We start from the raw sequence: 27157 nt of genomic DNA, 5'->3' as shown, positions 1-27157 counted from the left end.
ACATTCTGATGGTTACACCAGTTATTAATGTACCAGCATTTCACATTTGCAATGACTTTCTCGCACTTACATTAACCTGTGATCTTCCAATGTGTTTCACTTACATATGTTACCTAGACAAATGTACTCCTGAAATTTCATTACTCTATATTAATTATTTTTTGTGTTGTGATTTTTTCCATCAGTGTATTCGGCAGAAGAGCATTACCTTAGTTTTCAATCATTCAAATGAAGGCTGCCAATTTCTTTTTTTAGTCAACCCATCCCCAGCCTACAACTTAACACGTATTCAATTGCTACAGTATATTCAAACGTAACTCTTAAGGTTGTATTACAAATCTAACTTCACTTGCTACCTGAAGCGCAGTTGCTTTTAATACTTTGTATCACGTGTGAGATTGGAATCATCAAACCAAGAAGCATCATTACTGAGATTAGACTAAGTGCCAGGTGATTTTCCTAATTCATATCGTCCTGCACCATTAATGAACTGTATGTTACCAAATATGATGATTTCATTTAAGTACTTAATAGATATTATACACAAAAGCATGAAGCATAATTAATGTCACACATGCACATACAATTCTGTGAGAGCAGTAACACTTACTATACTTCTAATAGCATTTCTAACAGCATGGTACCAGTCTGTATACAGTGATTTGTCGTCACATTGCAGCAAAACTTTCAGTCCTTGCACAGTGGTAATAGCAAACACATATTTACGACTTGACAATTTTTCAGCTTCTTCCACAAGTGCCCCTTTTAAATCTATGCACAAGTCAGGCGAACTGGAAGCATTTCCTGGAGAAACAGCAAGCTTCTGTGGAGGAGAAAAAAGGTCATTTACATTACAGCCTTATGACTAGTAAAAACAAATATAATAAATGTTATGAAGAGATCTACCGCTCTCAACTAATTTCTTTTTCTCAGATTAATGCATGTTAATATTTGATTAATGTGTGTTAATATTCATATACAGATGTTTCTTTCACAGACGTTATAAATAAATGAGAAGGTGTGCTGATTGGTGATATCTACTGCATTGTAAATATAACACTATGTGACTACAAACACACAGTCCACTGACAGCCTTATGAACCGTGAAAATCAAATGTGTTCTGCAAAAGGGCTACATGGATTTTACAATTTAAAGCTTTAGGCAACACCTGGAAAGTGATAATGAAGTAGATCATCAAAGGACGACCAGCACATGTGTTCTGCTTCTTGTTTATCATTACGATACAAAGTATATACTCCTCTCTTAGGTGACCTACAAATATCTTCCACGAATCTTAATTTTTACGATCATAATGTAGCTGCCTTTCAATATAACAGAAATGTTTAGTAAAACTAATGCCACAACTGGTTTTCCAGATAACATTTTTGTAATATTAACTGTTAGCACTTCCACATGTCAGCAAATTTCCAAATTATTAAACATTTTGGGCATATGAGAACACACAAACTGCATACAAAGCAGAGCTCATTACATATATGTTATGTTACCTTATAGTAGGTCTACAATAAATAATGATCATCCATTTCCAGCCTCTTATTGCCCACATTCTGTGTATGCAGCCTTTGTTGAGTAATTTTTTTAAATTCCTTCTAAAACCCTCAGTGAAATTAATTTTAGAGAACATTTCTTTCTTGCAGAACAGCAACTATGTTATTTTGACAGAAATATGAATTAGGCAAACAAGAAAAACATCCTGCGCTATAAGGGTTGAGTGTAAGTGATGAATTGTTTCTCAGTTCCATCATTGCAAATTACAGGGTGACAATTATTGAACTATATGAAATAAAAATCATAACTTCGGAATGGTTTGCATTAGCAAGTTTCCAACTGCATAGTTGGCCACAGGGCATGATGGGAAATAGTATGTGCATGCACATGCGCCTTGTTGTTGTTGGCCACTTTCATTTGGATGGGTTCATCAATAAGCAAAATTGGCACATTTGGGGGACAGAATACGAATCCTGTGATCGAGAAGTCTCTTCATTCTCAACATGTGACTCTGTGGTGTGCAACGTCCAGTTACAGAACCATCAGTGCAATATTCCTTGATGGAGCAGTGACTACTTAATGGTACGTGAAGATTTTGGAATATGATTTCATCCCTATTATCCAAAGTGACCCTGATTTCGACAAGATGTGGTTCATGCAAGACAGAGCTTGACCCCATTGAAGCAGGAGAGTGTTTGATGTCCTGGAGGAGCACTTTGGGTACTGCACTCTGGCTCTGGTGTATCCAGAGGCCACTGGCATGGTCCTCGATTGCCCGCCACATTCTCTGGATCTGAACACATGCAACTCCTTTTTGTAGGGCTACATTAAAGACAAGGTGTACAGCAATAACCTCAAAACCATTGCTGAGCTGAAAACGACCACTGAGGTGGTCATCGACAGCACCGATGTTCCAACACTTCAGCGGGTCATGCAGAATTTCGCTATTTGTCTGCACCATATCATCACCAATGATAGCAGGCATATCGAATACATCATAACCTACATCTGAATATCTGTAGTGACATTTATATGTTGAATAAAGTGTGTGCATGCTGTAGTTTATAACTAATTTATGTTGTTTTTTTCATACAGTTCATTAATTGTCACCCTTTAAATGTTCTCCCTAACTGACTAGGTCCCTTATTTACAAGGGAAGATTATATTATTTGGCAATGGCACACTAGTAATACTTTCTCACCCTTAAATCATCTTAAGAAAAAGTTTAACGTTTATATTCACGTGGAATATGCAAGAATAAATGGAAAAATACAAATCATTTTTACTTACACGAAGGGAGGTGAAAAGAAGCATATTATATATCTACATGATTAACATATTACGATACAGTGTTGAAGCATGTATACAAATCTCAGGATCTTTGACCCATTCCCAACTAAAAATGAATAGCTTTTGAAAATATTATTTACGTAAAAAGGAGCATATACTCTTCATTTATGACTTCCAGCAATTTGTGGACGACGTGTGTGTACAAAACAGCCACTTCCTGGGTGTAATGAAGTCTTACATTACATTAAATGAATCACATTCACCAATCCAAGTAACTGGGGTCTCTGGGATGTCGAATGAAGTCAATCAGAATTAAACTGATAACAATAGTACGCTCACATAGACCAGAAGGGGTGGGCCCAAGAGCTGTCCATTTGGCAACGTGTGGCCATTTCTGTCATCATGAGTGTGTGATGTGCATGCGCTCTGTCTATGTCACAAAGAAAGCTTCCCGGTGACAACAGTTGTCCTGCTCATTGCATATGGGAAACATGGTTCTACTTCAGCCAACAGTTTTGGTCCACTCTATTTCAAAATGTTTGAACGCATTCTTAATTTCATGGTCATGAATAAATCACACACTTAAGGTAATACGCAAAGCACACACACTATTTATTTAACATCTACTAACATATTTCATTTAAGCTATTACAAATAAATGCTTATTTTGCATCACTCAACTTTGTTTCTAATATTTTTCTTAAAATCTTGATGGCTGGAATGACCAGATAATAAGATGTGACTGCTTGTGTCACACGAAAATAAGTGAGATTATTATCAATCTTTGATTTCAGTAAAATGTTACTGAAACAACACTTGCACATATGTATTTGGTTCAGAACATACTGCAGACTCTAACAGCTATTCTAAACAACTGTGGAACTGTTCACCAAGAATATTCCCATCTGATGTAGATGATTTCCAAATTTTCTGCATTGCAAAGCCCCTCCCCTCTCTATACAATTGCACTGAAAGTCACTGAACTCCGACAGAATTTAAGATGTCTTTTTAGCATCCATTGCTGAAGTAGTTGTAAAAATATTGAAGTCAAAGTTAAACTGATTTAGATCTCTATACATTACGAAAGTGCGAAGGTCGTCCAGAAAATAAAGACCATTTAGTTACACAAAATGAGAAATACAATATTTAATGGGAAAAAAATTCTGTTAGGTACATAAAGTTCCCTTCACTTCTCTACATAGTAACCACCTACATTTAAACGTGTGGTGTCTGGTCATGAACTTCAGAATTCCCATGTTATACTCTTCTGCCGCCAGTTCGTTAAGGCTCTTCTTTTCGTAGATTTTATGCTAAAAGGCAGTTCGATCAATGCAAATCATTACTGCGAGACTAAGAAAACAATGGCGAGCCATCAAAAATATGGGGCAAGGAATGCTTTCTGGATGAATTTGCTGCTTCAGGACAACACCTGTCCTCACGCCGTTGCTGCAACTCAGGAATTGCTGGATTAACTCAGAAGGGAAATTTGTGATCATTCACATTCTAGTCAGGACCTTGCGCTTAGCAATTTCCACCTTTTTGCCAAAAATGCAGTGATCACCTGGCTTAATGAAATGGCAGCAGAAGAGTATAGCATGGGAGTTCTGAAGCTCGAGACCACACACCTCCATCTACATGATAACTCCACAATTCACACTCAAGTGCTTGGTAGGTTCTTCAAACCACCTTCAAACTACTTCTCTACCATTTGAAGCACTCCCTATTAAACCCACCATTATTGACTAGTGGATTATAGCTTAACAGTTTAAAATAGTTTGACTGCGTGCAAGTGATATAGGCTGATCGGTTAGTATTTGCATGGGAGTTGTTTTGTGTCAAATCCAACAAAGCTAATTAGGATGTCAGGTAGCAATAATCGGTGCATACTTTGTTGTTAATGTTCTATATATTTTGTCTAAACAGCACGAATGACGCAGTTACTCCCTTTGTCTGACTAACTATTCACAGGTCGCCTATTAATGTCACACGCCAATATTCTTCATGTGGCACTGAGTACACAATCCTCACTGCAATTAAAATCGGGGGTGTCCGGGTTGATTGTTGTGTAATGACAGTGCACAAATGAACACTCAACACATATAAAACAAATCACTCAATTAACACCATTTGCATATTTGCTGGAGGTCAGGCCCACGGCTTTGGGTGAGACACACACAGCCGTTAAAACAACTGTAAACGTGGTCAGCTGTCCTGCCAAAATCTGCCCTGCTCGCTTAGCAGCCAACAACTTACTTGCTCAGAGTCCCAACACTGACTACCCTCTGGCACACTGGGTGCTTGAGTATCAATAGTACCTACTGCGATCTGCATAAGGCAAAGACATACTTTTCTCAAGGCATAAGGGGCGGTTGATCCCTTCACATTCCATCACATCGTGTGGTAAAAACCAGAACTTAAATCTTTTTGTATAAGCTATGGTTTCTCTTATTTTATTACAATGATCATTTCTCCTTTCTAAGCTGGTGACAATAAAATATTTTCATACATAAAAAGATCTCGCCACAACAAAAGATGCCTTTGTTTTAATGATTGCTACCCCAACTTGCTTATCATATATGTGAAACTCTCCCCCGTAATTCGGGATAATATAGAATGAGCTGTCCTTCTTTGGAGTTTTTTTATGTCCTCCATCAAGCCTCTCAGGTAAGGGTGGATCCCATACCACGCAGCAATGCTCTTAGCAGAGGACAGATAAGTGTAGGGTGTAGGCAGCCTATTTAGTAGACCTGTTGCATCTCCTAATTGTTCTGACAATAAAATGCAGTCTTTGGTTTGCCTTCCCCACAACATTATCTATGAGATCAATCCAATTTAAGGTGTTTTTAATCATAATTCCTAGGTATTTAGTCGAATTGACAGTTTTTAAATTTGTGTGATTTATTGTGTAACAAAAATTTATTTATTTTCATACTTATGTGGATGACTTCACAGTTTTCCTTGTTTAGGGACAATTGCCACCTTTCGCACCATACAGATATCATCTCTAAATCATTTTGCAATTCATTTTGAACTTCTAATGATGTTACTGTACGGAAAATGACAGCATCACATCTGAAAACAATCCACGAGGGCTGCTGAAATTGCATCCTAAATGATTTGTATACATCAATAACAGCAGAGGGCCTATAACACTTGTTTGGGGAACATGGTATACCACTTCTCTTTTACTCTATTTTCCATCGATTACTACATACTAAGACCTTTCCAACTGGAAATCATGAATCCAGTTGCACAACTGATGCGGTACTTGATCAGATTGCAATTCTGTCAGAAGTCTCTTGTGAGGAATGGTTCAAAACCCTTCTGGAAACCTAAAAATATGGACTCAACTGGAGATTCCTTCCTGATAGCACTCATTTCTTCATGAGAATAAAGAGCTAGTTGTATTTCAGAAGAACGTTATTTACTGAATCTGTGCTGACTGTGTGTCAATTACTTTTGACGCAATACATAATGTTTGAACACAGTATATGTTACAAAATCCCACTTTCTTTCTCAAGTATTGATGATCTGTGCAACTTTTCCAGTCTTTTGGTACTGATCTTCCGAGGAGCAAGCAGCTGTATATGATTGTTAAGCATGGAGCTTTGTACCAGCGTATCCTGGAACAAACCCAACTGGTATACTATCTGGACTGGAAGATTTGCCTTCATTAAACGATTTAAGTTGCTTTGCTACACCTTGACATCTGCTGTAAGTTACTCGTGTTGGCAGCTGTTCTTGATTCAAATTCAGAATGTTAGCTTTGTCTTCTTCGGTTACGGAATTTCATAAAACTAAGTTTAATAATAAGTTTCCGAATCTCCATCCTTCTGACTGAAGGTTTATGGGACTTCAGCCAGTCACTTATGTAATAAAATTAAACACCTACAGCCATCCTTTCGATGTTGTTTATTATATGGCAACCAGTTTTGTTGACTCAATACACCATCTTCAGGCCTTAACTGACACTGAGGGGAACTCCAGTTGTACACACAATCCCATTAGTGGCCACAATCTATGAACTGGCTTCTGTAGAATACTGTAACAGTTGGTAGTTGGTGGTTGCAGCCACATCATCACTGTTATAGTATTCTATGGAAGCCCCTCAGCATCAGTTAAGCGCTGAAGATGGTGTACTGAGTTTCCGAAACTGGTTGCCATACAATAAATAACATCAAAAGGATGGCTGTAGGAGTTTCATTTTATTACATAAGTTTATTGACTCCATTTTAGTGATGCTGTCATCGGTAATATGACTGTTGCTATCTCGAAGTGATGATACTGATTGTGTCTTGCCACTTGTGTACTTTACATATGATCAGAATTTCTTTACATTTTCTATCATATTTCAGGGCAGAGCTTCATAGTCAAAACTATTAAAAGCATTAAAGTCCGCACTATGTTTCGAGCTTCAGGAAATATCGCCAGTCTTAGAGATTTTGTGTACTTTTAAATTTAGCAAGCTTTTGTGTTGCTTCTGCAATAGTGTTATGACCTGTTTTGTGTACAGTGGGAGATCAGTACCATCTTTTATTAAATTATATATCCATGAACAGCACCAAGTCTTCATGCACATTGAAATGATGTTCAAAAACAACACTTCTGCTCTGCTTGATCAGTGTACTTCACAAAAATATAGCACACTGTCATAGTCACAGTCAAGTTGTCCCAGGAAAGATGCAAACTGCTGAAGCCCCAAATGTGCGATATGAGTGTACTATTTGTAGTTTACAACTGTATATTTGGCTGGCAGATGAATGTGGTGTATGACACAGTGTATTGTTGGTATTTGAAACTTCATAACAATTAATTTCAGTATTTTTCTCTCACCAAATCAACAGCATCAGACTTCTGACCAGCCACTACATGAGCTCCATTCTATTACAATTGATGAATGATTTTCCAAAAAAAGGTCATACTTAATTATTATGTTTTCTAAACAAGAAATATCTAATTAGCTGTAGTTGTGTCATGATCTTAGGATAAATCAAGGAGTTCTCCATCACACTGAACTCAGTATCAACAACTCTGATTTTTGTCCAACAAGTGTGCTGCAAGGAGGAGGTAAAATTGAGGGCAAAACCACATAATGAATTACAATAATAGAAAGTTTCAAAAAATGACATTCCTAACTACATAAACATTTATTTTGTTCTCTCTCCTCTCTCTGTTCTCTCTCTGTCTTATCTTGGAAAGTTTGGCCTTTTCTTCAGTATTCAAACCGACAGCTAATTTCTCATGAAACAGTTAGAAACTGTCTTTTCACATTATACTGTTCATGCCTATAATTCTATATCATAAAACAAAGAATGAGAGCCACTTTGATTTTCAATAAAAAATGTACTCTTCTTCCTACTGTGGACTGAAACATTGGGATTCATTAGATTTTCATTTGTTGGCCAATTTCTTCTAACTCATTACATCTTATTACTACACACGAGACCTTGACATACACAGTTCTAGCGACAAAATGTCAACACGCTGCTTTGCCCTAGATGTGTCGATTTGAAATGAGCTTTTACAAATGGGTAAAAGTAGTGAGCAGGTGACTCCTAGCTGTCAGAATGTGTGTGGGGGTTGGAGATGTGTAGAGAGCTTTGAGCAGGCACTAGCATTGTGGAAACCTGTATTCTCGCATATGCTCAGCCCTGATAAAACTATGTCTGATAATAACTTGGATCAAAAACATTTTCACTGTTAAAATCCAATAGGCTTCCCCAGATCGTAATTACTCAAGGGATGTGCACATGCCATTGGATGTATGTCTGTCAAATTTAACAAAAGTCCTCATAATCGCCACCTATATAAATAACAGGTGTAGATTTTTAATGTGAGTACTTTTGGAAATCTCAGATTAGCAACTCATGACATCCTAAGTAGGAGAGTCACCGCTAGAAGACAATGATGTTCAGAATGACAAGAAAAGCTCCATACTTTTTCAAAATCTAGCCTCTGATATGAGCCCCTTGATGTAGCCTCACCAGCCTACACTTAAGTGTGACTAAGTACAGCTGTATGAGGGGAATTAATACACAAAATAAGCTGCAGGAAGAACGAGTTGCTCCCACTTGCCCATAAAAAGAATGCTCGATCACTGTGGATGTAAGTGAACCTAGCTGTGCCACTAATTAGTTGATACTACTTTATTACATGGGATTTGTACAAAAGTATGTGTTGCTACATTTCTGTAAGGCAGTCCTATAAATACCAGAGGGCCACCAAGATGCTGACTAGCAATTAACAGACAAACAGTCTCCCATGAAAGGTCACATACAAATTTTGGAAATCCTACCATCTAGAAACTTATAAACTATTTGTTTGCCTCCATCTGCAACTGTGTGAAGATTACAGTTCATACAGGGGTCTGGAAATTCATTTCTGCCTTTCATCATTTAGCAATCGACCAACAATAACCCAGTTCAAGACATCACTCAAATGTAAGCATAAAAAAAGATACTGTAACTAAAAATAGTACAAATGCTTAACATAATTTAATATCTCACATGACTCTCTTAAATATATAAAAAGTAAACACTATACTAACAACAGCATTGTACGCCTTAATGTCCTTGAAGAAGAGAAGATGAAATTTACTGAGGACAACATAAGAGGGGGACCAGTTCTTTCGGACTTTCTTCCCTCCAATTTCCCACATTTTTGTTTTGTTCAATGTTCCTTCCTTCAAAGTATGCTGAAACACACACAAATTTCTTGTAAGTTCTATGATATAGTCTGTTTCGAATTATATTTTTTATATTTAGTGTTCAAATAACCAACTCACAACTACTCCATCCCAAATGGGTAGATAATTTCTCGGGACAGATGATGATTTGGTTGTAGTCTCCCTACTCCTGTAAAATGAAACAAATAAAAAGAAAAAAAATCTGCAAATTATAATAAATCATACATACATGATAGTAAATTAAAATTACAGAACAAAGTTGCTCTCGGTAGGTAGGGTGTGGGCCTCCACTCCAATGATGATCTGGAAATGTGAAGAGGTGGAAGGAATTTGAAACTTCATGACTGTGCACGCATGCACGCACGCACGTCCCCCCCCCCTTCACCTCCCTTCCCCCCCCCCCCCCCCCACACACCTCTCTCTCTCTCTCTCTCTCTCTCTCTCTCTCTCTCTCTCTCTCTCTCTCTCTCTCCCTCTCCCCCCCCTCCCTCCCTCCTCTCTCTCTCTCTTTTGTTGTTTTGTTTAACAGGAAACACTCTACTGCTTTAAAATCTCTCTATGTAATGTTATCCTCCCAATAAAATTAAGTTCAGGTTGTACTGTCTTAACTGGAAAAAAATGTGGTATGTTAAGCTGACAACAGAAAACTTTTAATTTAAGCAAGTAATAAAACTTTTTAATCTCCTTCATACAAATTTATCTTGCAGGAGAGTGAATTTAGGTCTCCAATACCGTATCATAAATTGTTGGGGTTTGACAATGATTGCTTCATCACAGAAGGAGAAAATGTGGAAATAATATGGTATTTCAACAGTGTCAAAATTTCATCACTCTAAATGGGGCAGTTGATGTTGTTATACCTATAAAGCATTAAGCCGCAGACAAGGATGTGGATGTGTGCATATTATCACATTTGTGCTCAGCTGAAGAAGTGTTTGATACCTCAGCTACAATGATCACCACTTTTTTTACATTCGAAATACTATCTGCAGTGGATTACTAGTTGTATTCCCCAATATTTCTTATTTTCAATCCCACAGGGGACAAAAATGTCCCTTCATTGTCAGTGTCTTTGAGTGGGCCTGGGTCTGTTCAAACCAAAAGTATGTGGTTATCAGATTTGCACAACCATCAAATAATGAGATAGGATGGTTGGATGGTGATTTTTTTTTATATGAGTTTATGTCCAAACATGAAGGCCTGACAGCAATTCAAGGATAAGCATTGTAATCAAATGAATCTTCTTTAGGTCAGATCGAATGATATTATTCTCAGACTTCTTGTAGTGTCAGATTAATGAAAAACTTAATAATAAATTATATCTTCTGTCTTTAAAGCATTTTTGTTTCACTGTCTCGATTTGTCAAGAATAGTCATTATGGCTACTATGAAAAACAGCAATGCGTTAATAAACAATTATGGTCATCCTAATAATTACGTAGAGTAACTTCTGAGATGTTTTAATAACAGTTACTTACTTTGTGTCTGTGAGAAGCATGGAACGTGCCTTGGTCATTCGAAATGTAGGCCTGATTTCATCCTCAATTTGGTGTCGTATCTGAGAATCATCGGAAGATATTATTACAGTTGGTTTCTCTTTTTCCTTTGCAGTTTCCTTAGAGCTTGGCGTGGCTGGTGGTACAACCTGCAAATGAGAATTTTTTATATACAAAAACCATCACTTGCACACAATAATAGAAACATCAAGTTTCAGTAAGGACGGAAGTCAGCTTCCACCAGTGAATATGCCAATACTGGAACTTCCTGGCAGATTAAAACTGTGTGCTGGACTGAAACTTTAACTTGGGACCTTTGCCTTTCACAGCAAGTGCTCTACCAACTGAGCTACCCACGCACAATCCACGACCCAGCTTTACTTCTGCCAATGCCTCATCTCCTATCTTCCAAATTTCTCAGAAGCTCTCCTCCTAAAATTGTAGGACTCTGAGGACTGGTTGAGAGTCATGCTTGGGCAGTTCAATTGGTAGCGCACTTGTCCACAAAAGGCGAAGGTCCCGAGTTTGCATTTCGGTTCAAAATGGTTCAAATGGCTCTGAGCACTATGGGACTTAACATCTGTGGTCATCAGTCCCCTAGAACTTAGAACTACTTAAACCTAACTAACCTAAGGACATCACACACATCCATGCCCGAGGTAGGATTCAAACATGCGACCGTAGCAGCCTCGCGGTTCCGGAATGAGCGCCTAGAACCGCTAGACCACCGTGGCCGGCTTGCATTTTGGTTCAGCAAATAGTTTTACTTTGCCAGGGAGTGTGATATATGTGCACATTCCACTGCAGAGTGAACATTTCATTATGTCAAAACTGAATGCACAGCCACGGTCAATGAAGTACAAAACAGCAAAAGTCAAGCCATGGTACGAGATACGAGCAGGTGGGAGAACATGGAAAATGGAAGACAGCACATCAAGTCTCCAGAAAATTATGCTATTTCTTAGCTGCTCAATCATCAAATTTGTCATCATGGTGTAAACTTGCTGTTTCAGACACATCAGAAGCTTAATAGTGACAACCTTTTTAGTTTACCATATGTATTCTAGATAATGTTATTTATTTTGCTTTACATTCACTCATAGTCTTTAACTGCTCTAAATATAAAATCTCATCAAGCAAAACAATAAATTTGTTGTTTATTTATTTATTTATTTATTTATTGTTCCGTGGGACCAAATTAAGGAGAAGTCACTATGGTCATGGAACGAGTCAATACATGAAATTATAACACGATATTAGAAACAGATAAAATGAAATATAAAAAAACATATTCAGGTGACAAGTCGTAAGTTTAAATGAAGAAAATCAACAATGTAACACTGGAATTTGCGTAATTCTTTAGCTCTTCCAGGAGCTCCTCGACAGAATAGAAGGAGTGAGCCATGAGGAAACTCTTCAGTTTAGACTTAAAAGAGTTTGGGCTACTGCTAAGATTTTCGAATTCTTGTGGTAGCTTATTGAAAATGGATGCAGCAGAATACTGCACTCCTTTCTGCACAAGAGTCAAGGAAGTGCATTCTACATGCAGATTTGATTTCTGCCTAGTATTAACTGAGTGAAAGCTGCTAACTCTTGGGAATAGGCTAATATTGCTAACAACAAACGACATTAAAGAAAATATATACTGTGAGGGCAATGTCAGAATTCCCAGATTTTTGAATAGGGGTCGACAAGACGTTCTTGAACTTACACCACATATAGCTCGAACAGCCCGTTTTTGAGCCAAAAATACCCTTTTCTAATCAGAAGAATTACCCCAAAAAATGATACCATACGACATAAGCGTATGAAAATATGCGAAGTAGACTACTTTTCGTGTTGAAGTGTCACTTATTTCAGATACTGTCCTAATGGTAAATAAAGCAGCATTTAGCTTCTGAACAAGATCCTGGACATGGGCTTTCCACAACAGCTTACTATCTATCCAAACGCCTAGGAACTTGAACTGTTCCGTCTCGCTTATAATATGCCTATTCTGTCTGATCAAAATATCGGTTCTTGTTGAATTGTGAGTTAGAAACTGTAAAAACTGAGTCTTACTGCGATTTAGCATCAAATTATTTTCCACAAGCCACGAACTTATTTCATGAACTACATTATTTGTTACTGTTTCAATATTACACACAAGATCCTTCACTATCAAGCTGGTGTCATCAGCAAACAGAAATATTTTTGAATCACATGTAATACTAGAAGGCATATCATTTATATAAATAAGAAACAGCAGTGGCCCCAGCACCGACCCTTAGGGAACGCCCCACTTAACAGTGCCCCATTGGGACTGAACATCACTACCACTCTCAATATTGCGGAGAATTACCCTCTGCTTTCTGTTCTTAAAGTAAGAGGCGAACCAATTGTAAGCTACTCCCCTTACTCCATAATGGTCCAACTTCTGCAGTAATATTTTGTGGTCAACACAGTCAAAAGCCTTCGTTAAATCAAAGAAAACACCTAGCGTTCGCAACCTTTTATTTAATCCGTCCAAAACCTCACAGAGAAAAGAGACTATAGCATTCTCAGTTGTTAAAACCAAACTGAACATCTGACAGCAAATTATGTGAATTTAAATGCTCCAGTAACCTTGTATATACAACCTTCTCGATAACTTAAGCAAACACCGATGGCATAGAAATAGGTCTAAAATTGTCAACATTATCAATGTCTCTCTTTGTATAAAGTGGCTTCACTACTGAGTACTTTAATCGGTCAGGAAACCGACCACTCCTAAAGGAAAAGTTACAGATATGGCTGAGAACTGGGCTAACATACATAGAACAATACTTCAGTATTCTGCTAGATACCCCGTCATATCCATGAGAGTCCTTGGTCTTTAGTGATTTAATTATTAACTCAATCTCCCTCTTGTCAGTAACATGGAGGAGCATTTCAGGTAACAGTCTCGGAACACTTTTTTCTAAGAGCGCTATATGATTCCCTGTTGGGACTAGGTTTCTATTTAGTTCACCTGCTATATTCAGAAAGTGATTATTAAATACTGTACATATATGCTACTTATCAGTAACACGGACATTCCCACTACGCACTGATTCCATATCCTCGACCTGTCTCTGCAGACCAGCCACTTCCTTTACGACTGACCATATGGTTTTAATTTTATCCTGGGACTTAACTATTCTATCTGCATACCACATACTTTTTGCCTTCCTAATAACATTTTTAAGCACCTTACAATACTGTTTGTAATGGGCTGCTGCATTTAGATTTTGACTGTTTCTAACGTTTTGATATAATTGCCACTTTGTTCTACAAGATATTCTTATCCCTATAGTCAGCTACCCAGGCTGCCTGTTTGTGCTAGTACCCTGTTTTAAACGTTCTAACGGAAAGCAACTTTCAAAGAGCATGAGAAAAGTCTTGAGAAAAGCATTATATTTATCGTCTACTGTGTCAGCGCTATAAACATCTTGCCACTCTTGTTCCTTTATAAAGTTTACAAAGGTCTCTACAGCAACTGGATCAGCTTTCCTGAACAGCTGATGACTATATTTAACACGTGTTGCAGCACAAAAATCTTTTAAAGTTAAAATTTGTGCATCATGATCTGAAAGGCCATTCACCTTTTTGCTAGCAGAATGCCCTTCTAGTAATGAGGAATGAACAAAAATGTTGTCTATGGTTGTTCTACTGTTCCCTTGCACTCTCGTTGGAAAGAATACGGTTTGCATAAGATTATATGAATTAAAGAGGTCTACCAGCATCCTCTTCCTTGCACAATCACTTATACAATTAATATTGAAGTCACCACATATAACTAACTTTTAGTATTTCCTATAAAGTGAACCAAGAACCTCCTCTAGCTTTAACAAAAATGTTGTGAAATCAGAGTCTGGGGATCTATAAATAACAACAGTTAGAAGTTTAGCTCTGTTAAATCTAACCACAGCTGCACAACATTCAAACACCTTTTCAGTGCAGTACTTTGAAACATCAATTGGCTCAAATGGGATGCCGTTTTTCACATACATGGCTACTCCCCCACACCGCAAAGAGCTCCTCGAAAAGCTGTCAGCCAACCTGTATCCTGGTAAAGGAAGCCTCTGAATTATCTCCTTATTTAAGAAGTGTTCAGATATACCAATAATTTCAGAGTCAACACCTATAAGCAGTTCACTAACTTTATCTCCAATACCTTGTATATTTTGATGAAATATACTAATTCCCTCATTACTCGGATACCTAAGCTTTGTCAAAAATGATTCCCTTGTTAGAGAGACTTCCCTTAAGCAGGAATACCTATCAGCTGACTTCAATCTAAAAAAGGTGCAGCTCTAACACCCACTACTGCAGGAATTTTCCCACGAGTGATCCCACCAACCCCACCGATGCTGTCACCTATAAGCTTTGCCAACCTCCCCTTCCCATACCCGTTGAGGTGCAGGCCATGTCTAGTGAAACCCGTCCTGCTGATAGACTCCACCGACACCACTGAAATGTGACCCATGCTTTCTATCATCAGCGCACCCCCAAGTCTCATGTTATTACGCCTGACGGCTGTATTAAGATGAGGCAGATCGTGACGCTGAAACAGTTCCACGAAACGCACATTCGTGTTGCCAGTCTGAGTGGCTATCTTTTCCAGGTCACCATCTATGTTATACTCCCCATCCCTACCAATACTATTACCAGCCCCACCCACAATCACTACCTAATCCTCTTTAGTAAAATCCCTACATAGCCCCCCCTATGTTAACAGTCACCTGAGCCAACCCTGCATTAGGCTTCACAATGCTGGTGACCTGGTACTCACTCCCCAGCACTTGCTGCAACTGCTGGCCTACACCTCTGCCATGAGAACTACCTAACAGCAGAACCTTCTTCTTCCTCTTCGACTTTACAACTGTTCTAGGCACAGTAACTACTGAGGTCTGCTGCATACTTCCTACATCTACAGCTACTAGAGATTCCTCTCCACTAGACTCTGACAGTTGGTCATATCTATTGTAAACACCAATAGTAAAACTATCTGAAAATCTTCTTCTCCTAGCAGATCTCTTGCCAACAGCCAGCTCCCATTCCCCAACTCCATTCTCCCTCCTCATCCTATCTAGCTCCTCCCGTGCGTTTTTCAACTGCACCTGAAGGGCACAGATCTTACGCTCCTGCTCCTCTATAAACTTACTCTTGCTACATAACCTGCAGTTCCAGGAGAGGATCTCACCAGAATGCCCACTGGCTTCCCCACTGCATCCCCCCCCCCACCCCCCACCCAGTGAAAATACTTCGAACAAGTCTCACACCGCAATCCACTACTCACGAACCTACGGCAAAGCCCACACTTCTCACTCATGGTAACATTTTCCTTTTTCTAAGTTCCGCTACTACAATAAGATGATGTTAAAAACCTGACTACAATAATAACAAACTTACTCTACAAGGGAAGTAATTACTATTATTAACAGTATTAATAAACAACAAATGGGAATATAACAAAAGACTAATACAGAAAGAGAATCAAACGTCTAATGACACAGTAACGAAGCTGAAAACAGTTCCCAAAAGGTTCTTCTGAAATTATTTCACCAGAAAACACGAAGAACACCGGTTGAAGACTACTAAAGTTCCTAAATAAACCACTATACACAAACAATTAATTAGTACTTAGCTGTCGATGCACCGCTACAGCTGCAACTGGTCAGCGTGGAATGTAAACACAGGCAAGAGGTTAAGTTGCTCGATACGAAACACTCACAAATATCAGGTCACAACACAAGAAAGGCAGAGGTGAATGAAGAAACCACTAATATGTCACTTATATAGTAAATATTATCACAAAAACCGTTAAAATATGTATCTGAAACCTAAAAATATATGAAAACTTAGAGAGCGATCTCACACGCAGTCACTCGCTTAAATTATATTATTTTCCTTTTCATATATTACAAAAGCATTCAACTCTGTAAACCACGCCCTGATGCTTTTCAAACTCAACAGATATGGAATAAGGGATATTGCTTTGAAATGGTATGAATCATGCCTCACAGCAAGGAAACAAAGGGTAATAATCACATCAAATAGAGCGGATTACCTCTCAGAGTGGAAAACTGTGTCACAAGACATTTCTCAAGGCTCAATCCTTGGATCAATTTTATTCCTGTTTATGTTAATGACTTGCCTCTCAACATAAATACTCATTTAACCTTCCAGAATGAGATTTTCAGTCTGCAGCGGAGTGTGCGCTGATATGAAACTTCCTGGCAGATTAAAACTGTGTGCCGGACCGAGACTCGAACTCGGGACCTTACAGAAGCTCTCCTGCGAACCATGCAGGACTAGCACTCAAAAGTTCTGCATGGTTCGCAGGAGAGCTTCTGTAAAGTTTGGAAGGTAGGAGACGAGGTACTGGCAGAAGTAAAGCTGTGAGGACGGGGCATGAGTCGTGCTTGGGTAGCTCAGTTGGTAGAGCGCTTGGCCGCGAAAGGCAAAGGTCCCGAGTTCGAGTCTCGGTCCGGCACACAGTTTTAATCTGCCAGGAAGTTTCATACTCATTTAACCTTGTTTGCAGATTATACTGCTGCCCTAATTCAAAACGAAAATTTTGACAATATACCACAGAGTGACATGAATACATTAAGTAACTTGGAAACATGGTTCAATCTAAATGGCTTACGACTAAACATTTCAAAAACCCACATGGGTTTTGAAAGCAAACAGTAAAAAACTGAAGAAATCTGCATCACTCACAATAATCAAAAAATGGAAGAACCTGACTCAGTAAGATTCCTGGGAATAAACTTAGACAGAACTTTGAGTTGGAATGCTCATATAGAATATCTAGCAAATAAATTAGACGGTCTTGCATTTTCAATGGTAATTTTAGACTGTGCCACTCATATGGGCACCAGGAAAATAGCATACTATAGCTACTTTGAATCTGTTATTACATATGGCATAATTTTTTGGGGAAACTCGGGAAACATTACACGAATTTTAAAGTTGCAAAAAAGAATCATTCACAGCATGTGCACTGCACAGTCAACAGCATCAAGTCAACCATTATTTAAAGACCTGAAAATATTAACTGTCCCCTCTTCATACATCTTTGAGGTGGTGCCTTTCCTATGCGGCAGATCTAATCTATTACCAAAAAAAAATCATTTTGAACATTCATACAACACAAAACACAAAGAAAACTTTAGGCTCACCTCACAGCACTTAAAACAGTGTGCTCAGACTCCTCAGTATATAGCCATAAAAATTCACAACACAATAAAAGGGTGTGATATAATATGAAGATAAAATATTTAAAAAGCAAGTTATGTGATTTTCTAATTGAAAGATGCTACTATTCTGTGGAAGATTTCATGAAGGACGAAGTGATGCTTTGAGCTGGATCCCCAAAATGGAATAAAAATTTATGATAGTTATAGCGGATGTAAATATTGGAAGTTTGACAAATTTTAAATAAGTAAATTCTTCACAAAGTATTATTGTAAGTGCGACAAAATTTCAAATAAGCAAACTGTAACCTTGACATGTCTCCCGTACATCAGACATATGTTCTGAAAATGTGTACAATATGAGATGAATAAAACACATTTTACATTTCTAATTTTTTTTCCTCCATGGGGTGGCAACTCTGTAGCCTGCTACTGTTGGCTGTGTGTGGCCTTAGTCTTCACCCATCAAAACTGCAAGTAGTGTGCACTTACAATGTTTCAATCAGGAGTCGCAGCTTGAAGAGGGAAGTCTTGTGTTTGCTCCTCATCACAACAATGGAATTTTGAAATATTGTGCGATGGTATGCCATCTCTTTCTGTATAAAACTTGGTGAGAATAGCTAGAGAATCAAATCGCCAGGGTAACGTCTTAGACCTCCTAGCAACAAACAGACTTGAACTTATCAAATCAGTTAACACAGAGGAAGGTATCAGTGATCATAAGGCTGTGACAGTATCTATGATGACGGGTTCAACAAGGAATGTTAAGAAAGGTAGGAAGATATATTTGCTCAGCAAGGGTGACAGGATACAAATTTCAGAATATCTCAACAGTCAGCATCAAATATTCGGTGATGAGGACGAAGGTGTGGAGAACAAATGGAAAAAATTCAAAGGCATCACTCAATATGCCCAAGACAAGTATGTTCTGAGTAAGATTTTAAGGGACGGGAAAGATCCACCATGGTTTAATAGCTGTGTCAGAAAAGTGCTACGAAAAGAGAGCGCACTTCTTTTCAGATTCAAATGAAGTAAAAACCTAACTCACAAACAAAAGCTGAACAAAGCAAAAATGAACGTAAGGAGAGCAATGAGAGAAGCGTTCAATGATTTTGAAAGTAAGATGTTGTCAACCATCCTGAGTAAAAACCCTAAGAGGTTTTGGTCATATGTAAAATCAGTAAGTGGTTCAAAATCATCTATTCATTCTCTCAGTGACCACACTGGCACTGAAACAGAAAATAACAGAGAGAAGGCCGAAATACTGAATTCCGTCTTCCGAAGTTGTTTCACCGCAGAAGATCTTGACACTGTCCCTCCTTTCAATTGTCGTACAAACATCGAAATCACTGATCACAGAACTGAAAAGCAGCTACAGTCGCTTAGTAATGGAAAGGCGTCAGGACCAGATGAGATACCTATAAGATTCTATAAAGATTATGCGAATGAACTTACTCCCCTTCTAGCAGTAATTTATCATAATCACTTGAGCGACATAAGGTACCTAACAACTGGAAAAAAAAGGACAGGTCATTTCTGTTTTTTAAAAAGGCTGTAAGACAGATCCACACAATTATAGGCCTATATCATTGATGTCAATCGGTTGTAGAATTATGGAACATGTTTTATGCTCAAGAATTATGACGTTTTTGGAAAATGAACATCTCCTCTATAAACACCAACATGGATTCTGCAAACAGATCCTACGAAACTTGGCTCGCTGTTCCTCCATGAGATCCACAGCTCAGTGGACAGTGGAGCTCAGGTTGATGCCATGTTCCTTGATTTCAGTAAGGCATTTGACACTGTCCTGCATTGCCGTTTAATGAAAAAAAAAATGAGCTTACGGAATATCGAAGCAGACTTGTGATTGGATTCAAGACTTTCTTGCAGACAGAACTCAACACGTCACTCTTAACGGAACTAAATTGACAGATGTAAAGGTAATATCCAGAGTATCACAGGGAAGTGTCGTAGGACTGTTGCTGTTTACTATATGTATAAATGATCTAGTAGAAAGTTATGGATGCTCTTTAAAGCTATTTGCATATGATGCAGATGTCTATACCAAAGTAGCAACACCAGAAGATAGTAAGAATTTGCAGAATGACCTGCAGAGAATTGACAAATGGTGCAGGCTCCGGCAGTTGACACTCAACGTAAATAAATGTATCATATTGTGCATACATAGGAAAAGAAATCCGCTACTGTACTGCTACACTATTGATGCCAAGCAACTGGAGACAGTATCTGCTGTAAAATATCTAGGCGTAACTATCCACAGTGATCTTAAGATCACATAAAACAGAAAGTGGGAAAAGTAGACAAGACTTAGATTCATTGGAAGAATCTTAAAGAAATGTAACTCACGCATGAAAGAAGTGCCTTATAACGCACTTGTTTGTCCGATTCTTGAGTATTGTTCATCTATCTGGGATCCCTATCGAGTAGGACTGATAGAGGAGATATAGAAGACCTAACGAAGAGCGGTGCATTTCATCATGGGATCATTTAGCTGGCGATAGAACATTATGGAGATGCTAAACAAACTCCACTGGTAGACATTACAAGAGAAGTATTATGCATCATGGAGAGATTTACTATTGAAATTTTGCGACAGCACTTTTCAGGAGGAGTCGGACTACATATTACTTCCCCCCACATACATCTCGCGCATTGACCACGAGGAGAAAATTTGAAAAATTAAGAGCCAATGCAGAGGCTTACTGACAATCATTCTTTCCACACGCTATTCACGTGTGGAACAGGGTTGGAGGGATCAGATAGTGGTAGTGAAAGTACCCTCCATCACACACCATTAGGTGGCTTGCAGAATATGGTGCTGATGTGGAGGTGAGGAAGCTGCAGTAACATGAGGGGAAGCTTCAGAAGGCTTAATGGAAATGCGTTCCATCACGGGCATAAGTGTTTTGCTTGCACAAAATATTTTCTGAAGCCAGAACTAAGCCAAAAATGAACACTGCAGTTGGAAAACATCAACAGCATGAACACATGGCAGCAACACACCAGTGTGAGTGAACTTGGACCAGTTGATAGAAGATTAACCATGAAAATGATTGCAAATGAATTGAACATTAATCATGAAACTCGTCATCTGGTATTGACTGAAAATCTGGGAATGAGAAAACTTTGTACCCAAATGGTTCCCAAAAATCTTATACAGCAACAATAAGATCAACGGAGGACTGTGACTGCTGATATACTGGAACACTTAGAACTGAACATGGAATTGCTGAACTGAGTTACCACTGGCCATGAAAACAAAATGGCGTTTTCCACTATGAACCAAACTGAAACATCAAAGTTTGCAACTTGTTTCAAGGAAAATCCTAGGCCAAAAAAAGTGGGCATGTCGAAGTCAAAGGTTAAATGAGTGCTTTCGTGTTTGTTCGACTCTATGGGTATTGTGCAGAAAGAGTGGTTACCTCCTGGCGAGACAGTAAAGTAACATTACTACCGAGAAATTCTCAAGACTTAAAAAATGGGTCCATCGTGTTCATCCAGATTGCTAAAAACTTGATCCTGCAACACAATAATGCACCCTACAATACTGCATTGTCTGTTGGACAGTTTTTGACATCAAAGTCTAATGAAATGTCCCCACAACCTCCTTTTTCACCCAACATGACCCCATGTGACTTTTTTTATTTCCAAAACTATAGTCAGCTATTAAAAAGACACCAGTTTGCAACAATACAAGAGATCCAAACAGCTGTACCAAAGGCTTTTGGTGGCATATGAGGAGATAGGTTCCAGAGAGACTACCAACAATAGAAACAGTGATGGACTAAGCGTGTGCAGTGACAATGGAGTTACTCTGAAGGTGGTACCAGTGTAGTTGGTTAAAACTGTAAGTAAAAGTTTTCTTTCTAACCAGTCTCGTTACTTTGTTGTCGCACCATGTACACTTTTTTCCTTGAAGTAATCAATTTTCCAGCATACTTTCGAACTTACTCAGTTGTTATTCTGTTTCATTGAAGCTTGTCTGCATTGGAGGAAAAGAAAGCAAAGTTATCCACAAAATGAAGTTGGTTCAGACATGCTCTTTTAATGCACATTCCTCCTTCATTTTCTAAGTTTAAGGATATGACTGTTGAGAATAGTTTTACTGATACGGAATATTTTTGCCTGACTATTCTTTCAATTCTGAATTTCCCACTATCTTGCTTATATGTTCTTCAATGTGCTAAACATAGCTGTTTCTAGGCTACTAACACCAAGTAAAAAGTTCTCTCAAAATCTCTGAATCCCAGATTAAGTAGGTGGTTCATATTTAGTATTACTCCTTGCTATAATTTTGTTGAAGACTTCCAAACGGTCCAGTGCGCTATATCCACTTCTAAGTGGGACAGTTTTACCTGTATTGTAAACAGAAAATTGAAGACAGTTCAAAATATAACATATTCAAAAATGTGTAAAACATACATGCTGACAACGTATGAAAATGAGTCTTTACTCAAGTTTCATGTAAAATTTTTATTTTCTTAAGACTAGTCCAAATTACACAAACCTCAAAATACTTGGCTCAAATTACCAGGGCTCTATTGTGTGTCTAAATAAGTGATCTTCAAAGGCACGCTGACTCCCACACTCCAGCCTCAAGACCAGTGGTAACTCAGTTCAGCAGCTCCGGGTTCAGTTCTACTTGTTCCAGTATGTCAACAGCCACAGTCCTCCATTGATCTTATTGTTGCTGTATAAGATTTTTGGGAACTATTTTGGCACAAAGTTATCTCATTCCCAGATTTTCAGTCAATACCAGGTGACGAGTTTCATGGTTAACGTTCAGTTAATTTGGAATCAGGATTTCTAGTATGTTGTTCTTGGCACTCCCTTCTACCACTGCACAAAAATTTGTGGCTGCATGAATTATTTCCCACATTTCCCTTCTACCACTGCACAAAAATTTGTGACTGCATGAATTATTTCCCACATTTGACACTGACTGGCCTTATTACTTTTCCAGTATAGTCGAGTACTTGCAAATCGTAAAACTGACATTTGTGTAAATTTTACCTAACAATTTTGTGAATTTTTAACACCATAAAATGTACATCTACATAGATATTCCCCAAGCCAACATACAGTGTGTGGCGGAAGGCATCCTGTACCACTACTAGTCAATTCCTTTCCTGTTCCACTTATAAATAGAGCGAGGGAAAAAACAACTATCTCTATGCATCTATATCAGCCCCAATTTCTCGTCTCTTATCTTCGCAGTCCTTAAGCACAATGTATGTTGGCAGCAGTAGAATCTTTGGCAGACAGAGTCAAACGTAAATTCTCCAAATTTTCTTGAAAAGAACGCCGTTTTCCCTCCAGGGTTTCTCATATGAATTCCCGAAGCATCTCCATAACATTCACATGTTGCTCAAACCTATGGGCAACAAATCTAGCAGCCCACAACTGAATTGCTTCGATACTTTCCTTTGATCCAACCTAGTACAGATCACAAACACTTCTCAAGAACAGGTCAAACCAGTGTCCTACATGTGGTCTCCTTTACATGTGAACCATTCTTTCCTAAAATTCTCCCAATAAACCGAAGTTGACCATTCACCTTCTCTACCACAGTTCTCACATGCTCATTCCATTTGAGCATTATGCCTAGATATTTAAATGACTTGACTGTGTCAAGCAGGACAATAGTAAAACTGTATCCGAACATTACAGGTTTGTTCTTCCTACTCATCAGCATTAACTTACATTTTTCCACCTTTAGAGCTAGCCGCTATTCATCACACCAACTAGAAATTTTGTTTAAGTTGTCTTGTATCTTTCAACAGTCACTCAACTTCGACACATTTCTGTACCACACAGCATCATCAGCAAACAACTACAGTCTAATATATACAGTCACGACAGTCTCGCTGATTTTTGTTATACACCGCGACAACAGCGTCCTAAGCGGTGGAGAAGCTACGCTGCTGAATACGGTATTCAGTAAATGTAAACAGTATCGTTTATATTCATTTTTAACATGGTTTTTACGAAAGGTAGCATGTGTAGCAGACTCAATTGCAGTAATAATAGGAAGAAGACACCACATTTGTCATTCTTCAGGTTCCCTAAGGACCCTGAGAGGTACGAAACATCACATTAGAGCGCTCTTTATTTACGATTTTTTCTAAACTTTATTGAATTACTGAATTTGTTTTTCTTTTTTAGGAGCAATAAATGGTTAGTAAATAGCAGAAGACAGGACCTGCTGCAAAAAGATGTCCTTTATTTGCACTATAATGTGAAGTTTTGCGCGTTACATTTTGAGTCAAACCAGTTCATGAGTGCGGTAAAGAAGACATTGGTATGGAATGCAGTTCCTACATTATTTGACGTGCAGAATAAGCAACAGCTAGTGATTATGACCCGACCCCCCCCCCCCAAGAACCATGTACCTTGCCGTTGGTGGGGAGGCTTGCGTGCCTCAGCGATACAGATAGCCGTACCGTAGGTGCAACCACAACGGAGGGGTATCTGTTGAGAGGCCAGACAAACGCGTGGTTCCTGAAGAGGGGCAGCAGCCTTTTCAGCAGTTGCAGGGGAAACAGTCTGGATTATTGACTGACCTGGCCTTGTAACACTAACCAAAACGGCCTTGCTGTGCTGGTACTGCGAACGGCTGAAAGCAAGGGGAAACTACAGCCGTAATTTTTACCCGAGGGCATGCAGCTTTATTGTATGGTTAAATGATAATGGCGTCATCTTCAGTAAAATATTCCAGAGGTAAAATAGTCCCCCATTCACATCTCCGGGCAGGGACTACTCAGGAGGACGTCGTTATCACGAGAAAGAAAACTGGCGTTCTACGGATCGGAGCGTGGAATGTCAGATCCCTTAATCGAGCAGGTAGGTTAGAAAATTTAAAAAGGGAAATGGATAGGTTAAAGTTAGATATAGTAGGAATTAGTGAAGTTCGCTGGCAGGAGGAACAGGACTTTTGGTCAAGCGAATACAGGGTTATAAATACAAAATCAAATAGGGGTAATGCAGGAGTCAGTTTAATAATGAATAACAAAATAGGAAGAGGAAGCTGCATGGTAGAATTTTGCACAGAGGACAACTTAATCATAGCTTACACTAGGTTCAAGAATCATAAAAGAAGGTTGTATACATGGAAGAAGCCTGGAGATACTGACAGGTTTCAGATAGATTATATAATGGTAAGACAGATTTAGGAACCAGGTTTTAAATTGTAAAACATTTCCAGGGGCAGATGTGTACGCTGACCACAATCTATTGGTTATGAACCGTAGATTAAAAATGAAGAAACTGCAAAAAGGTGGGAATTTAAGGAGATGGGACCTGGATAAACTGACTAAACCAGAGGTTGTACACAGTTCCAGGGTGTCCAGGGTGAGCATAAGGGAACAATTGACAGGAATGGGGGAAAGAAGTACAGTAGAAGGAGAATGGGTAGCTTTGAGAGATGAAGTAGTGAAGGCAGCAGAGGATCAAGTAGGTAAAAAGACGAGGGCTAGTAGAAATCCTTGGATTACAGAAGAAATATTGAATTTAATTGATGAAAGGAAAAAATATATAAAAATGCAGTAAATGAAGCAGGCAAAAACGAAATCAAACGTCTCAAAAATGAGATTGACAGGAAGTGCAAAATGGCTAAGCAGGGATGGCTAGAGGACAAATGTAAGGATGTAGAGGCTTATCTCACTAGGGGTAAGATAGATACTGCCTACAGGAAAATTAGAGAGACCTTTGGAGAAAAGAGAACCACTTGTATGAATATCCAAGAGCTCATACGGAAATCCAGTTCTAAGCAAAGAAGGGAAAGCAGAAAGGTGGAAGGAGTATAGAGGATCTATACAAGGGTGATGTACTTGAGGACAATATTATGGAAATGGAAGAGGATGTAGATGAAGATGAAATGGGAGATACGATACTGCGTGAAAAGTTTGACAGAGCACTGAAAGACCTGAGTCGAAACAAGGCCCCGGGAGTAGACAACATTGCAGTAGAACTACTGATGGCCTTGGGAGAGCCAGTCCTGACAAAACTCTACCATCTGGTGAGCAAGATGTATGAGACAGGCGAAACACCCTCAGACTTCAAGAAGAATATAATAATTCCAATCCCAAAGAAAGCAGGTGCTGACAGGTGTGAAAATTACCGATCAATCAGTTTAACAAGTCACGGATGCAAAATACTAGCGCAAATTCTTTACAGACGAATGGAAAAACGGGTAGAAGCGGACCTCGGGGAAGATCAGTTTGGATTCCGTAGAAATATTGAAACACGTGAGGCAATACTGACCCTACGACTTATCTTAGAAGCTAGATTAAGGAAAGGCAAACCTACGTTTCTAGCATTTGTAGACTTAGAGAAAGCTTTTGACAATGTTGATTGGAATACTCTCTTTCAAATTCTGAAGGTGGCAGGGGTAAAATACAGGGAGCGAAAGGCTATTTACAATTTGTAGAGGAACCAGATGGCAGTTATAAGAGTCGAGGGACATGAAAGAGAAGCAGTGGTTGGGAAGGGAGTGAGACAGGGTTGCAGCCTCTCCCCGATGTTATTCAATCTGTATATTGAGCAAGCAGTGAAGGAAACAAAAGAAAAATTCGGAGTAGGTGTAATAATGCATGGAGAAGAAATAAAAACTTTAAGGTTCGCCGATGACATTGTAATTCTGTCAATAACAGCAAAGGACTTAGAAGAGCAGTTGAACAGAATGGATAGTGTCTTGAAAGGAGGATATAAAATGAACATCAACAAAAGGAAAACGAGGACAATGGAATGTATTCTAATTAAGTCGGGTGATGCTGAGGGAATTAGATTAGGAAATGAGACACTTAAAGTAGTAAAGGAGTTTTGCTATTTGGGGAGCAAAATAACTGATGACGGTCGAAGTAGAGACGTTACAAAATGTACACTGGCAATGGCAAGGAAAGAGTTTCTGAAGAAGAGAAATTTGTTAACATCGAGTATAGATGTACATGTC

At 38.7% G+C, this 27157-nt stretch overlaps 1 protein-coding gene across 1 annotated transcript in view; it reads right to left on the bottom strand.

Moving 5' to 3' along the window:
* The window catches only part of LOC124554991 (rho GTPase-activating protein 12-like), a 229159-nt gene that overhangs the window by 51299 nt on the left and 150703 nt on the right, over positions 1-27157 (bottom strand). The window contains exons 5-8 of the mRNA XM_047128731.1: positions 10964-11130; positions 9585-9654; positions 9348-9494; positions 611-823 (exon numbers count right to left, since the gene is read on the bottom strand). Coding sequence (XP_046984687.1) covers positions 611-823; positions 9348-9494; positions 9585-9654; positions 10964-11130 — 597 coding nt within the window. The remainder of the gene's footprint in view (positions 1-610; positions 824-9347; positions 9495-9584; positions 9655-10963; positions 11131-27157) is intronic.

The sequence above is a fragment of the Schistocerca americana genome, chromosome X (assembly GCF_021461395.2).
Source record: "Schistocerca americana isolate TAMUIC-IGC-003095 chromosome X, iqSchAmer2.1, whole genome shotgun sequence".
NCBI classification, from domain to species: Eukaryota; Metazoa; Arthropoda; class Insecta; order Orthoptera; family Acrididae; genus Schistocerca; species Schistocerca americana.
The sequence above is the reverse complement of the archived record's forward strand: the minus strand, read 5'-3'. Positions and strand labels throughout refer to the sequence as shown.